Genomic DNA, 15,100 nt, shown 5'->3' with positions numbered 1-15,100 from the left:
ATTGCGTAATAGGCTCGCCACTCACCAGGTGGCAGTTCGTACTTGAAACTCGACCGAACCGGTGTACCCGCTCGTTCGTCTTAACATTTCCGACGCGTAAACAATTTAATTTTAACACAAAACGGATTCTTTAACGCCAGTTCAGACGCATGTTCGTACGTCTATATTTAAATGCGCGTCGCTAACTTACTTTCGCGCGTTACAAAAGTGTAGATATAAGCTCCAGCGTCACCGCCTCCAACCGCGACGATCCGTGGATTCGCTAGCGCGTTAATAACCCTCGGACTCATCACCGATCGGTGTGATCGTTCGATTGAACGTAATAACCATTGAACTCCGGCGCGAAACAGCAGCGCGCACCGAAGCCACACCGCTGCCCGGCACCGGTGACGATAGATTATCCCTTGGATCGATAAGTCTGTCGGATCGTGTCAGTCGCGGCGGCGAGCTTCTCTCCCAGACGTGTTCGAGCGTGGAAACTGTGCGCGTGATTTCGAACGGGACGGCGAGTGCAGGAGGCGGTGTGTCGGGGGCAGATTTATCGCGGCGGCGAACGACGAAATCGACACTCGTCGGCCACGAACGCGCGTGGAGTTCCATCAGGAAAACTTGAGAATCTATTTTCGCCGTTGAAAGGCGCGCGGGAACACGTTCGCCGCGGGTTTCTCGAACCGCGGTGCTTTAGTACGGCCAGTCTCTCCGTTTCGTGCGCAACTTCGCCAATCCCGGAATAGTCTCGGTGGTTGCTCGTACGTTTCTCGAGGTTTTTCGCGCGGCTGACACACGGGTCGACCCGCGGCCACCCGAATCGCGCCATCTGCCCGCCCCCCCCCCCGTTTGGTGGTCCCCCGTCGCCCCAGGGAAGCCGTCCAAGGTACACCAGCGATCTCTGAAACTGTCCGCTGGTCGCTCGACCGATCGTTCACCCTGGAAGCCGATACGGAGAACGCGACGATGGACGCCACGGACGCCCTGGACAACGGCGCCCCGGGGGACGTCGAGGCGGTCCTAAACAATAACGGTAACGGGAACAACAACGAGGACGAAGGGGCGCCCACCGTCGAGGAGACGTACGAGGTGACCACGACGAAACGCAAGACCATCAGGACCAGCTATAAGATCCAAGAAGTAAGTGACGACATTCGTAAGTGACACGTGCGATTACAGGGGCTATAAGGCTCGTAGCTGGCGCCCCTGCGTGGGCGTTTATTGCGCGCGAGTGGCCCGTGCTTACCAACGCGTACTTAAATCGCACCTACGACTACGAGGACCGTTTGTCGCGCATTAGCTTCTCGCCCGTTCTTCGCGGCCTCCCGCCGCCGCTATCCCTGGGCTTTCGAGATACGATTAGGGATTTAAAGCGCTCGTCGGCGGAGTTTCGGCACGCGATTCGCGCTCGCCAGAAATAAACGCAGAAGCTCGTTCCTTCGCGCGGAGCCACCGCGGGAGTATTCTACACGGTTCATTCTGATGTTCGTCAAGGATAAACGGACTTATTTCGATCGCGGATTTCGGCGGGATTTACCAACTTTATTTGGCGCGTAACCGCGCTCGACGCGCCTCGGGCATTATGCCTGCTTTACGCCGACAGTGAATAAACTCGCGCGCTAACAGAATTCCGAGCTTTCCTTTGGCGAACGACGACTACCCCCCTCCTCCGGGGGGATGTTAATTTCAAATTTTCTCACGCGTATCTTATTTACATGTTCCTCTGGCTTCGAAATCCTCTTCCCTCGATCTCGCGCTTTATTCCCCGCGGAACGAACGGGGGTTTAGGTTTCGTTCGTTGGGAGCCCGTTTTTCTCTGAATAATTCGGTCGGCGAGTCGACAGGAGGACGCTCGAATAACTGTGCGCGCAATTAAGAAGCTTGGGTGTATCTCTTTATTAGTTACATAACGAACAGCGACCGAAAATATTGGCGAACACGGGCGCCAGTGTTTAGCTCGACTCGGAACAAAAGCTCCGACAGTTGGTTCTCTAATTCCGATGGTTTACTTGTCGATCTAGGTTCCTCTCTTCGATGCGTAGGTAATCCCTTTCCGCGAGCCTGGGTTTTATATTCATGGAAATGCGAGCAGAGAAGCGGGGCGAGTAGAATTATCGCTGGAAGCGGACAATTCGTAAAACTGGGGCATTAATCGTGCAACCGGTTGCGATAAAGTCGTCGAGGCAAGTGGTGGCTGAATTAAACGAGATATCGTTATCGGGGAGGCGAATTTCTTTGTTCGGACTTCCGTCGGAAGGGTAGATAATCTGCGCTCTGCCTTTCCTGCAAATTCCACAATGTTCTCGGTTGTGCATTGATCGGAATTGCATCGAGGGCCATTTGCTTTCTGCCCTGGAAGAATTCTAGCGCGCCTTAGGTTCACTTACCAAGCAACCTTCCGCGTGCGTCATACTTTTAATTACGCTCCGATTCAAATAGAATTTACGAAGTTTTACCCCGAGTATATACATTGAATTTACTTCGCTCAAGATTCGGAGAGACTTACTTCCCTCAAGCTCCTCGGGTCCTCCAAAGTAGCAATTCCCCGATGCAACGTTTCTCTCGTTCGCGAACTACCCTAGTTACCAGGCTCTCCCTTCTCTCCGAGCTCAATTTCACACAGAATCTCGAAGACTTCACCCCAGGAACGTGCGAAACACAGGAGCCGAGCATCTCCGGGCGTTCGATCCTTCAGCAGCGAGCGCGCTGGATGTTTAACGACGAAGGTCCGCTGGAGGGACGAGATTTAGTGGACGCGACAAAGCGACGCGCTGCAACGCGGAATAAGAAAGATTAGTCCGGCCGGCATTAACGCGAAATGAGGGACAACGGGCGCGATTTACTCAGATTCTACGTCATTGTCGGTAAGACGGTTTTAGATCTGGCAGCGAACTCGCTTCGAACGGAGAAACGAGCGGAACGTAAATCCGCCTGATGAATGCTCGTCGAGCACCGTTCGCGATTGGGACTTCCGATTAACAATAATCGCGTTATGTTTCGCGGTGATCTATATCCGCGCTGAACTCGCGACCGTCGAATAGGCGTCTCTTCTATGAATACCCGCCAGGCTCGTTGTAAATTGATATATGTCTCGACTGTTGCCTGATTAGCCCCTTTTATAATCATCCTTTCTCCTACTGACCACCTCTGTCCGACTATTGCTACTCGCCACTTGCGGCAGTGGGGCGATTTCTCCCTTCGTCCTTCTTGGCGAAAGTCGTTTATTCCTCGGCAACGGGAAGAACGGGCTTTCCATCAAGCGGCGCACAATCGAAGTCAATTCCCTTCTTTCTCCATTGAAGGGGTCGAGGGGCAGAAATTTATGCGGCGTGATAATTCAACGGCTGCCCCCTCGCTTCGCGGGAATGATAATAACGATGGGGATGATTTACTCTCGGGTTATCCGCGGCTGGGAGGCGGCCGCGTGCAGCATGGCCGCGCACGTGTTTCAGAATTAATGCTCCTGGACGGCCCAAAACTATGTCTATCTTCGACACGTCTATATGGAACGTCCGCTCGACAACCGGCTGAAATTATCCTCTTGCCAGCCTACCGATCCGCCGAGTTATTATTGAAATCTTCGAGCGATCCCACCGACCGCGCTGGCTTTAATTAAATAAATATTTATCTAACGCGGCAATGCTTCCCGAGACTGGTACCCCCGAGTCTCGCGGGCCACGCGTTATTTTCGCGCGAGTCTCGCGGATTTCGCTGGTAAGGTCGCCGAGGCAACAGGGCTGCTAGCTTTTCAGGGGGTGTTTACAACGTGGATCAGGTTTGATTAATAAATCACTGAGTTCCGAGCAACGATTACTTTCAATAAATTCTTTGCAGTTAAGGGTTGCAAGAAAGTGGAGGCAGAATTAGCTGAATATTTTTATGTTCTTTAAACCGGCACATTGTGTCTGTATTTTTCCAGCTGCCTTCTGCTCTGAACGCACTCCCCAGCTCCCTGACACTGTTTTAACAGATGTTCTAATATCCACGTCATCCGTTCTCTGTCTTCTTTCTATTCTCCCGACATCCGTCTTGTAGGTAGGTTTCCGTCGTTACCGTTATGGATCAACAAGTGTAGAGCGAAGCCCCAGTTATCGAGCAAGTATTACGTTTCGAAAATGCATCGGGTATATACGTACAAATTGGCGCTATCAATTTCCTGCTCGAGGAGCATGGGAGCAATTAAAGATCTCATCGCAGCCCGAGCACCCCGCGAATTTCCAAAATCAATCTTCCCAAGAAACCCAGACCTAACCCAGATCCTTAATCTCATATTTTCAACGTAATTAGTCCCTTCTCGTGAAAAATCATCCGATCCCCCTCTCTGTATCATCATTTCACCTCGTGGTACAGTTGTTACGCTTCTATACTTGCTCGTTTCCTCGGTCCGCTACCTACGTTCGCCCCCTCCCTCTCCCTGCCAGGCTCACTAAATCTATCAGACTAAAATAGCAAACAGGAAGCGGCTGAATGAATTCGCGCGGTTCCATTATAGGGTATAAAACGGACTCGATCGAGTGTAGGATTGACTTTTTCGCTCGGACAGCGACGCGAGGACAATTATGAGGAACAAACGGAGGGGTGTGGGGGCGGGCTGGCTGGATCGAGCGGAGGCGCGCAATTTGCGACTTTGAATCGGCGTGCCGGCGCAAACGAGAACAGATAATCGTCCTTTTGTCCTGCAGATGGGACCGCTTAAGTCGAGCAAACGCGGCTGGAGCCGTCGCGTCGGCGTCTAAACGGCCAACGATTGCTTCGCGCTTCGCAAAAGAGCAACGAGGAGTCCAGCCGCGCGACTTAAAGTTAGCAGCTTCTCGCCTCGAATCCGAGACGTTCCTTTGATAGATCGCCTCGCTACGTTCCTGCAAGCGCCGCGGACTCGCGCGAGATCGACAGCCCGCGCTGACGCGCTTTTAAAATAGAACACGAGGGCGGAACCGTCTCCGTGGATTTTTCTAACATCCATCAGCTGGAATATCTGCTGGAAGCCATTCGTATCCAGCTTTCTTCCATCGCGCTTGTTTCGAGTGGACTTGCTCGCGATGGAGTTCGATGGAGGATGGACTTTGACGTTGGGACCTGCTCAGTGGAGTTTTGGATTTTCGAGGGCCCTTTCGATCTCTTCTGTCTATACCTTTTAGGACTCGTGATATTAATAACCATGGGTTTGCGTCGCAGACCCCATTCAGCATCGTGAACTCATCATCATTCGTAGGACAACAGCGTTTAATCTTCGACAGGCTATTCTACCTCTCTGACTTGAGACTCGAAAGAAATAGGAGGCGGCGTTCAGCGACACAGGTCCCAGTTTAAAAGCTGTATCAATCGCGGGCAGGCTTTTCGCATCGGTCTCGAATAGATTTCGTTCGGAAGATAATTCTGCTCGCGGCGACAAATCCGTGCACGGGTAGAAGCAGATTGTTCAGGGGGATTTATACCGACACTGTGCTGCACGAGGACAAAATACTCTGCAATCTGGTTGACGCGTATTAGCCCCGCGCTTAAATGCAAATACGATGCTAGGTGGTTATTAATCTCGCCTTAAGGTAAAACGCGGTGGATTTATGAGGTGATGCTAGCTCGAAGAGTTGCGTGATGCCCGGACAACCACCGCTGGGCATAACTTTTCCCTCTCCCTGCCCTCCATCCGTCTTCTAAATCAACGGTTTGCAAATTTCACCGGCCATCGTGTTAGCCGCCGGCAAAAACGCTTTACAGCGGTCGTTTTCGTGTTCGCTATCTTCCAGTGACACGGCGTGCAAATGCGAATACGTACCGTGGAGAATTAAGATCGTTGGCGATGGTGGAGCGCGCCGCGGAATGGACTCCGAATCGCTTAGAACGCCTGCGTTGTAGTAGCTGGGAGATTGTAAGCGAACGGCGATCGGCTATCGGCGAGAAATATATAAAGTACCGTCAAGAACCCAGTTCCCGATCACTTAAGAGTAACTGTCGCGGGTTTTTAAACGTGTAAAGGGAAAACTTAACCAAATTTAAAAGATTTTTTGTTATTTCAGTAAATCTACGTTTTATCTTTAATTTGGTATTACAAAAGTGCACATATAATATTAATTATTTTATAATTTAACTTTGAAAGTGGAAAATGCAGAGGGAGCAGTTTCTGACCACCTTCACACGTTTTACTATGAGCTACCAAATTTTGCGTATAAATTTCAAAATACTACATAATTATTTAGTAATTTGGTAGAATTAATTTGTATCATAATAAGCTTGTTATTTGGTTTATTTTCCTAAACTGATCAGGAATTGGGATCTGATCATGAACTGGGTGCTTGACGGTAATATTGTATTCCAACCTATTTCTTCTCTCTGCAAAAGTTTGTCCATAAAATAGGAGAAAAGATCGTGGACATGTGAAAGTCAGATGAGATCTATGAGTGAATCGACTTATCCTTCGGTCGATCCATTGGCGCTGCTTCCTGAGAGTGAAGAAACTTATTCTATTATTACCTTTCAAGCCCTTTTCTTTAAATATAATTTATTACGTCGTTGACGTGAAATTATAATTCTCTTCCCTGCAATAAACCACAGATTGGTTATTTCTCCGAAGGAAGCCCGAAACAAGCAACGTAAATTGTGTAACGCTAACTCAGCAACGTAAGGTGGAAGAGGAGCCACTTAAATCGCTTCTCCGTCGGGCTGGAAAATAATTCAACAGTTGTCAACCGGACGAGTAATTGAAAATTACGATGATTAATTGGACGTCAGCAGCACGGGGAGTAATTTGTGCGACGAATTTCGCGAACTACGAAAGAGCCATCGAATTTACGCGTGGACCTTCCCGTCCAGCTTCCTTATACATTTCTCCGATTAATCGTAAACGACGATCACTTTTAAACTTTCCTCCGCCGTTTCCGTCGCTGTTTAACACGATTTCGAACTTTTTTCATCTGCTAATTAAACAGAACGAGCTGGACTAACACGTTTCTCACTTGTTAGTGAAATATGCGCTTGGATTCTTCTTGCCGCGTTTATACGACGAAACGAATTCTTCATACAACGGAAGACTCCTCTTAGATAATCTTACTAAGTAATGAAAATTACTGTGGACCTATGGTTGTCAGATATTTTATAAAAAACAATTCTCGTTTCCTGAAATTGCGCTGTCATTGTTCCATAAATACTCGAATTTACAGTTAAACTTATATTGTTAAAGTGGACAGAATTTCCTTTGGCAGAGAGCGTGACTCTGCTTATCCTAGAATAGTAAAATCATAGAGCCAACAGTCGTGGCCACTGTTTCCATGTTTCGTTGACATTCACCTTGCATAAACAACGAAGGTATATTCTTCAAGCCTACAGACTTTATTTGCACCTCGACCCGAGGACCGTCTTGTAATCCTCTGAATGGGAGGGGGCAGGGTATGAAGGCTGTTGGTTCTGAAATGGCCATTTAGCCAGTAAGGGACCGGCGACACCAGAGTTTCCAGCAGCGTGACATTATCCCCTCTATCCCTGGTTCCTGAATTTTCTGGATAAGGGTCAGTCTTGTTTATCACTTGGAGCGGTACGGATGCGTGCCCCCTGGAGCTTGTAATTCCATTCAGTGGTCGGATCAATTTGTTACAGTAGAGTCTATCCCGTTTAACTTAATTTACAATATACGCGGCGTGTCGTGCAGTGAGCAATAAGATCTGGATATCGTTAATTATTTCGGGAGCCGAGCTTCTGGTTTGACTGACGTCCCCGGGGATCTTGAGACAGTGTCGACTGTGAGTAATGATTAGTTGACAACTAGCTTCGGTAACAAGTGCATTTTAAGCGGATGTCGTTTGCGGAATACAGCGTGGTTGGCGTATAGAATGATATTTGCATTGAAACAGAAACAGTTTGCCATGGTAATTGGAGCCGGGAACTTTGTGGGGAATATTAGCGTAGATTTATTAACCTGTCATGGTATTTAATGGCAGGTAGTATATACTGTGGCATAGTTAATGATTTAGTATCACGTTAGATTTCATATGCAATGTAAAAGCTTAATGATATGGATAATGAGACACAAGTTTTTTTTTTTAATTTTTTAGCGAGAAATTACTGTTCGGTTGGATCATATTTTTAGAAGTTTATTAAGAAAGTTTTTACTATGACGTAATAGAATTTAGGTTTACTTTTCCTTCAGTTCCTTCAACTGCCTGTTGAATTATTCTTTCGATCGCACATTTTAGGTACCTCGAATAAAATTTTACTCAAAGTCGAAAATCATGCAGAATTTATTCCTTTACCTATTAGCGATCGCCGAAGCGTCCTCCATTTTTCAAACACCTCGTAGACACGAGGGAGGCAGAGACACGCTTGTCGCTCTTACGCAGAAAGAACGGTGTGCAATTAGAATACGTATCCCGTGGATCGCGAAATTCTTGGCACGGGCAACGGTGTCTTGACAAAAATCTCGACCCGCGTTTAGGCCGTCCGACCTTGCGCCTCGGAGATCGTAAGGTGACGACACCGCAGCCCCTGTAATTCACACCTTCGATAAAATTCTGAGCATTCGTAACATCCTCCGCTGTCAAACAGCCGTGATAAACAAATAATCAATCGTCTTGGTATTTTGTCGTTACGCCACCGCTTCCTAATTACTAATTACTCTTCCTGTATAAAATTCTGAAGTTTACTTCAACTTTATTTTAGACTTTTATTCAGTGGTTTGGTCTTCGGATTAGGAAGTCATATGGTAGATTAATTTTATCTGATTAATTCTACGAATTAAGAATTCCTCCACTTTTCAAAGTATACTAAAGTCAAGGTACCGTTAATTTCAAATGGCACGTGTGTGGAAGGCGGAAGTACTTGAAGTGTAAAGCGTTAAATTTCCACGAGTTAAGTCGTCTTTCCTAGTTAACAGGTTTCTCTGTATCTTGATACGTATCGATTGGTAGAAGTGTAATGACAAACTTCAAAGGAGGTGGTTACTTTATGCAAAATAGGTGGAACACGTCAAATAAGATCCCTTCGCTTTTGAGAAAATTGACTATGAAAATTCTCGGTGCAGATTCGAATGGTTCAATAGCGAATATAGATACTAACAACCTCATCTAGGGAGGAGATCCATTGAAAGTAGAAAGTCGTTTTTAAAGTGTTGTAATCGGTTGCACACGGTGTAGATTTCTCTCGAATTACTCGTGACAGCATCGTTGACGCCGCGATGACCTTGCGTAGCTGCTATCCGCAATGACATCATCGCGCACGATTAATGTTTCCGCCAAAATCGTCGACCCAGACTTCATTGGCCTCGCTGCGTACAGGAGCGTCCGCCGATCTTGTAATTGTCGCGATTCGCAGCGTCATGCGCTCGAAACACTCTAAAATTACAAAGTAATCGTCGTTGATATTCATCAGAAAGTCTCCACCTCTAATATCCCTCGTACTTGCCGTAGAAAAGCAAGATATGTAATTAAGAGACCAATTACAACACGTTGCCTTCAGTACCACGTAGCTTTTGTTCAACAAATTTTCTCACAAAACAAACACTTTGCAATTTAATTAGCACGTCGACTGCCACAGAAGTCACCAATTAAAAACGTATTCGCTTCTAGCGTAGAAATTTTCCTTACAAACTTCTGAACAGTGCTAATCACGGAATATTAAGCAACGAAATACCTACTCTGATCCAATATAAAAAAAAGAGTACATGGTGACCGAAATTAGTACACCGAGAAACTTGTATCCAAAAGGCACAGACACCATCCGCAACGAAGCACCCCAGCAGCCTCGGCAGAAATACTCGGCTGATTTCTGAGCTCCGCCAATAGTGCGTCATCGGGTGCCCGATGGAGCTGGTGCTCATAAGTCAAGAGTCGACAGGCGTTATTGACAGAAATGCATTTAGGTGAGTCGCGTTAGGTGCGAGCCACCGGACAGTTGGAGCCGGGCGATCCGAAAGATATTTCGAGCCAGCGTTTATGGACCTATCCATAGATAATCGTGCGTCGCGAGTCTGACGTCGATAGCTGCGTCTGCTCCGCCGTAATCCCACGTCATTACTAGCAGCCAGACTTATTTATATTCGTCGGCGGAGTAGCGTGCCCGCCGCTACTATTTAGACCTGTTGCAGCCGGAATTGGAATTCCCTATGCACGGGCGAGCGGGGTAGCCATCGCGGTCGGTCCGTTGGCAACGTCCTTCCCGATGTGAGTTACAGCGTCGGGACCCGGCGGGCCCTGAGACGTTCGGACCCGTTCAGAAATATTTTCGGGGATCCTCTTACCGAGCTCGGCCCGCCGCGGCGCTCCCCTGCGCGCGTGCACAATCTAGAGGAAATTAATGTGGACCCGCTAACGCTCGAGAGATGATCGTTTTATTCGAAAAGTGTAGGAGGAAGCGCAGTAAGTCGCGTTATTGATTGTCGCGATGAAAACGAGCGGGTCGGCGCTGCCACTTTGTGCAACTGCTTGTATATGGGCTGCTTCACTGCGCGGCTGTGCTGCGCTCCCTTTTCAGAGTGCAGGGCGACTTGGGAATTGTTTTGGGAAACTCGATGGCGGGGTTTCAGTATCGAGTTATGTATGAATCGTGGTACTTTCGTTTTCTCTGGTGATTGCTCTGTTTAGTTAGATTTATTTGAGGAAGCTGAATTTTAAGGATGTATGGCAAAGGCGTTGTAGGTGTGGTGTCGGGTTTACCAGGGAGAGTTATATTAAATTAGAATTTATCTCAGGTATCTCAGGTATCTCAGGTTTTATTTCAGGTCGATTGCCAATCTTTTGTTCGAGGTACAGGGTAATTAGGAAATATAGGACTTGCAGATGTATTTCTTTAATTCGAAGCGTAAAGGGAACCTGCAAACTTTGTGACGTGCTCTATTCAATCCTCCTGCATATTCGTTAAGCACAGAAATACTTATTGCCTCACCCGAATTTACGCAGTACGCATAATTTTCCTAGCATTATGATTGACAAAATGAGTCGTACCTTGGCCACGACTTGTTTTAGCCGAGATAGCCAGTTACACATTTTTGCAATAAATAAATTCTGCAATAATATTTTCCCAGTGCTAATAATAACAGAGTGTTTATTCAAGTGATGCAATCGATATGTCCAATACTGTATACGCGTGTTCCAGGTTCGACTAGCCTTCTGAAAAAAGATCGACCCGCCGATGCTGTTAATTATTCAAGCTTCCAGGAAACACTTAAAGTGTACTCAATTAATTCCAAGCCTAACCCATAACGTACCTTCCATCGTCACATCTAACCACTCAATCCATTCCCCGGCAACATCTCCTCCGCATCAAATATTTCACCATACCTCCAATAAAAATATTCAAGCTGTTGATCGTAAATAACGCACCCCTCCACGGCTAAAGCCTTTCAGCATTCTATTCCGCGTTAAACTCCACACCCATCGTTCAAACCTATCCACCCTGCAGGGTCTCGAATCGAATTTCCAACCTGAGCACCCAACGCGCCCCGAGCGCGCGCGGTTCGTGGAAGAAGAAACTTAATCAAGATGGTGGGGACAGGGGGATGCAGTGTTTTACGTACGTCTGCGACAGACGAGTGTCGAGGCTGGGATCCAGGGGCAATTTCGTCGGTGGGTGATCGCGAGCGCGCGCGCGCGTTGCGGGCGTGTCCGTGACGAGGGAAGAGCGGGTGTGCGGCTTCCGTTTTGGTTTCTGGTCGATGCCTCTGGCGTCTCAATTAGCGAACGCTCTCTCGTTGGGTGCTCGGTCATGCTCGACGCACCGAGGCCGATCCGCAGCCGATTCTCGAAATAGATTCGCTTAGTTGTCCGTCCTCGCTTTACTGCCTGATCCTTTCCTCGATTTTATACCCCCCCCCCGAGGCCGTCCGCGGGTCCCTCCCCCTGGAACATCGGTTGCTTCCCGATCGACTTCACGCTGCACCGCTCGGTCCAGCTCGATCTGCACCGTCGCCTTTGGACATCCGACGAAATGGAGCGGTGTGTTCTTGAGTGTACTGGCGGGAGGAGGAAAATCGGTATTGGGTTTGTTCAGTTCGTGGAGGATGAAAGGATGAAGTTGAAGACTGGTTGTTTCTTTCGTGGTTTAAATTGGAAATCGGGTGTTTAGTGTAGAATTTGAATGGGTTGAAGTGTCGGGCGGTGTTGTCGAGTTAGGAAGATTGTATTTAGTGTACAGAATGGGTTGCTAGAAGCAGATAGGTTTCTTCTTCGTTTTGGAACGAAGGCACGAGGGAATGTTTGCGACTGGCGTTGATTGATTTCATAGAAAGAGGATTTCTTTTAAAAAATCATGCATTTTGTTTAAACGAAACCATTCGTCGGTGTCGTAGATTACAGTGTGTGCGTGCAGAACGATGTAGACGAAGCCGTAAAGGAGATTTAAAGAGAGTAACAGTTATTTTTAAAATAAGTTCGACGACCTGTGATATACTGTTGCGTAAGATCGCAAGACTCTTTCCCGCAGCTTTAACTCCAAAGAGAATAATTAGGTAAACCGTTCCTAGTGTTCTTTTATTCACTCAACAGGTGAGCGAATACTATGAAGAATCCTGAGTAGGGAGATAGGAATTATTCTTTACCCTTCAGCCAACCGTTAATATCCTTTTTTCAACTCAAGTCGATTTATTCAGACGCTTATCCCTGAATCTGAATTACTACAATACTCCACCTACGCTTAATAATTAAGTCAGCCAATTTCAGCGAAAGGAAATAAATTATTCTTCGTTCCATTCAATTTATTCTCCCCCACACGAACTAACGCTCCCGCGAACCTTGAAGCTCGTGCGTCGATTCGTTTTATTTAGACACCTCTCTGAATTCAAATTCTTACGAAGCTACCCCTGCATTTAATCGTCAAGTCGTTGAATATAATTAAAGATTCCGAACAGAAGAAGACTAATCCTTCGTTTCCCCCGACCCGTCGATGAGCGGTGTAAACTGATCGTGTACCCCTAAACTTAGACGGAGCTTCTTGTACGATTCGCGTTTGAAATCGGGACGGAAATACGACAGCAAGTGGGAACGGCGATCGCGTACTCGTCAATTTTAATGGTGTTCGGCGAGCCAATATGTGGGGTAACAAATCGCCGCCAGCTGGTCGCGTCGGACCACTGCCATGTCCTCAGTGGGTCTGCAGTGTCATTGTCCTTGTGCGCTCCCAAGTGGATGCGCAGAGATTTGTTTCTTCTCAGAAGCTCCGATGATTCTTCATCCTTTTGTTTCTCTCCTTTTAACGAACGAACGAAAATAGGAGCGGACTGCGAATTAATTGGGGGCGGATCGAAAATCTAAACCACAGAGGAGCAAATGGTGTTTTATATAAATACAATTTACGAAGCATAACTTGAGGAAAGTGATCGATGTACTATTTCGCCATCTTCTCGTGTAATTCGAAGAAATTCATTTCTAACACACTCTAAGAAATTCTACTCGGCTTGCCACGGTCTTTGTACTTGTTCACGCACTTTGTCTACTCGTTCCTCGAATCTTCTTTGTTTCCACCATGATTTCGCCTCGGAAGAAAGGCCTTTTTCTGGCCAGGCCACTCGCGCATGCTCGTAAAGCGACCAAACGAGCTTAGAGGATTGTACTTACATCTCGCAGATATGATTTACGGCTCTCCTTTGAAGGTTTTCCCTCGTTCGCAGAGGAAAGCGTGCAGACACCTTGCCCGCCGTTTCTTTGGCTTGATTTACGCCAGAAGAATTCGCCATTCCCCGTGTCATCGGAGATGTCGGCGTCTCTGTCAAGTATAGTCTTCCATATTATAGTACTTTATCGCTGACGGATAAACAGCTGTTCCTCCTTGCTTGTTATTCGAATGGAATCGTGCTGAACTAGTTGAACTGTCGGTCGATTGAGAAAATCAGTTCTTTGGTTGGTAATCATTCCACTTTCTAGGCTTTCGTGTGGATAGAAAGCTAAGATAGTCGATCGAAACCTTTTCAAAGCACTGCGAAAGCTTTCACGAACGTGTTTGTGTTTAACACGTAGCCCCTGTAGAGTTTATGCGCTTATAGAATTGAAAGATGCGCACGAAGTTTGGAAAGATTATCCGTAGGGAGTGTCTGGACCTCTAGACGCTTGCTAGGACTACGGAGCACATTAATTGTCTCGAAAAGAAGGAAGGATCTTACTTTTAGTAAATTCATTTACCTGTCACATCTGCACTCCTCCTCCATTTCGTTCGATTTCCCCAAATATTTCAAATCCCAGAATATTCCCTGGCCCGAAGAAAGATGCGAACGTAGTCTCCAAGCATTTCCAGTCAAAGAATAGAAAATTGTGTGAGTATACACTAGCAAATCTGAACTGAACCGTAAAACAGAAAGCAACTTCGTAAATTTGACAGAATTCGTTTAACATTAACTTCGCGAAGTCAAAGAAGCACCTTCCAGCAGCATTTCACAGTGGACGGAAAGAAGTTTCTGAAACAAGTGTCGCACGTGCCATAAACATTGGTGTCGGCGCTCTCTGGGCTAGAAACGTGTGGGTCTCCTATGAATAAAAATAAAGACACTTTTTGCTGAGGTTCTCGTATTTTTAATCAAAGGCTGAGAGTGGACACGGGGCGCGCACTTTCGCGTCCGTCGCGACAAATTTTTCCTCGATTCCGTCGAAAGTGCTTTCGCAAAATATAACCTCGCGACAGAAATAACGCGTTCTCAATAAAAAGGCTCCTTGTTATGCAATAACCTGCACGTGCCTGTGGCCCATGACAGACGACTCGGCTGTTTCTTTAAACAAACAATTACCGCGCCCGAGGAATCGTGTCTCTTCACCACAGAGCTTTCGTAAAGAGAATGCTTCTAAGGTCCAGCGCTAATCTCTGCCTTAATATTCCATTCTGCAATGTTAATTTTACATTTTTACAACGTCCATCTCGCAAGTCTTTGTCGCTGGCAGTTTTTACTTAATCGACTTGGAATTGGGATAATTTGTGCGCATTCGGCAGAAAGTAGTGGAAATCGATTGAGGAAGGTCCACGTCCCAAAATACTAAGCTCTTTCGATGTAACGTGGACGAAAACAATCATATTGACCGTGAGACCTATGACGTAAGTGATACCAACATCGGGTGGGAGTCGGTGGAAGGGGACATAAAAATATCATCCTACTCGAAACCCTCTCGAGCGTGGAAAGTTTCTTCGGCTACTCTCGCAGCGGCCTGCGAAC

General features: G+C 47.0%; 1 protein-coding gene across 9 annotated transcripts in view; it reads left to right on the top strand.

The window, feature by feature from the left end:
- The first annotated feature begins 505 nt into the window (after positions 1 to 505).
- Tmod (tropomodulin) overlaps positions 506 to 15,100 on the top strand; it is a 68,894-nt gene continuing 54,299 nt past the window's right edge. For 3 of the 9 annotated variants that reach the window (XM_076826917.1, XM_076826918.1, XM_076826915.1), the window contains exon 1: positions 508 to 1,128. In XM_076826917.1, the coding sequence (XP_076683032.1) occupies positions 955 to 1,128 (174 nt within the window). In that variant the 5' untranslated portion in view covers positions 508 to 954. Of the gene's footprint in view, positions 1,129 to 15,100 lie in introns of all 9 variants that reach the window. The other 6 variants (XR_013087105.1, XR_013087106.1, XM_076826913.1 and 3 more) reach the window with 3 other exon arrangements.

Source organism: Andrena cerasifolii, chromosome 14 (assembly GCF_050908995.1).
Source record: "Andrena cerasifolii isolate SP2316 chromosome 14, iyAndCera1_principal, whole genome shotgun sequence".
Classification (NCBI taxonomy): domain Eukaryota; kingdom Metazoa; phylum Arthropoda; class Insecta; order Hymenoptera; family Andrenidae; genus Andrena; species Andrena cerasifolii.
Note: the sequence above shows the minus strand (reverse complement) of the source record. Positions and strands in the feature narration are given on the sequence as shown.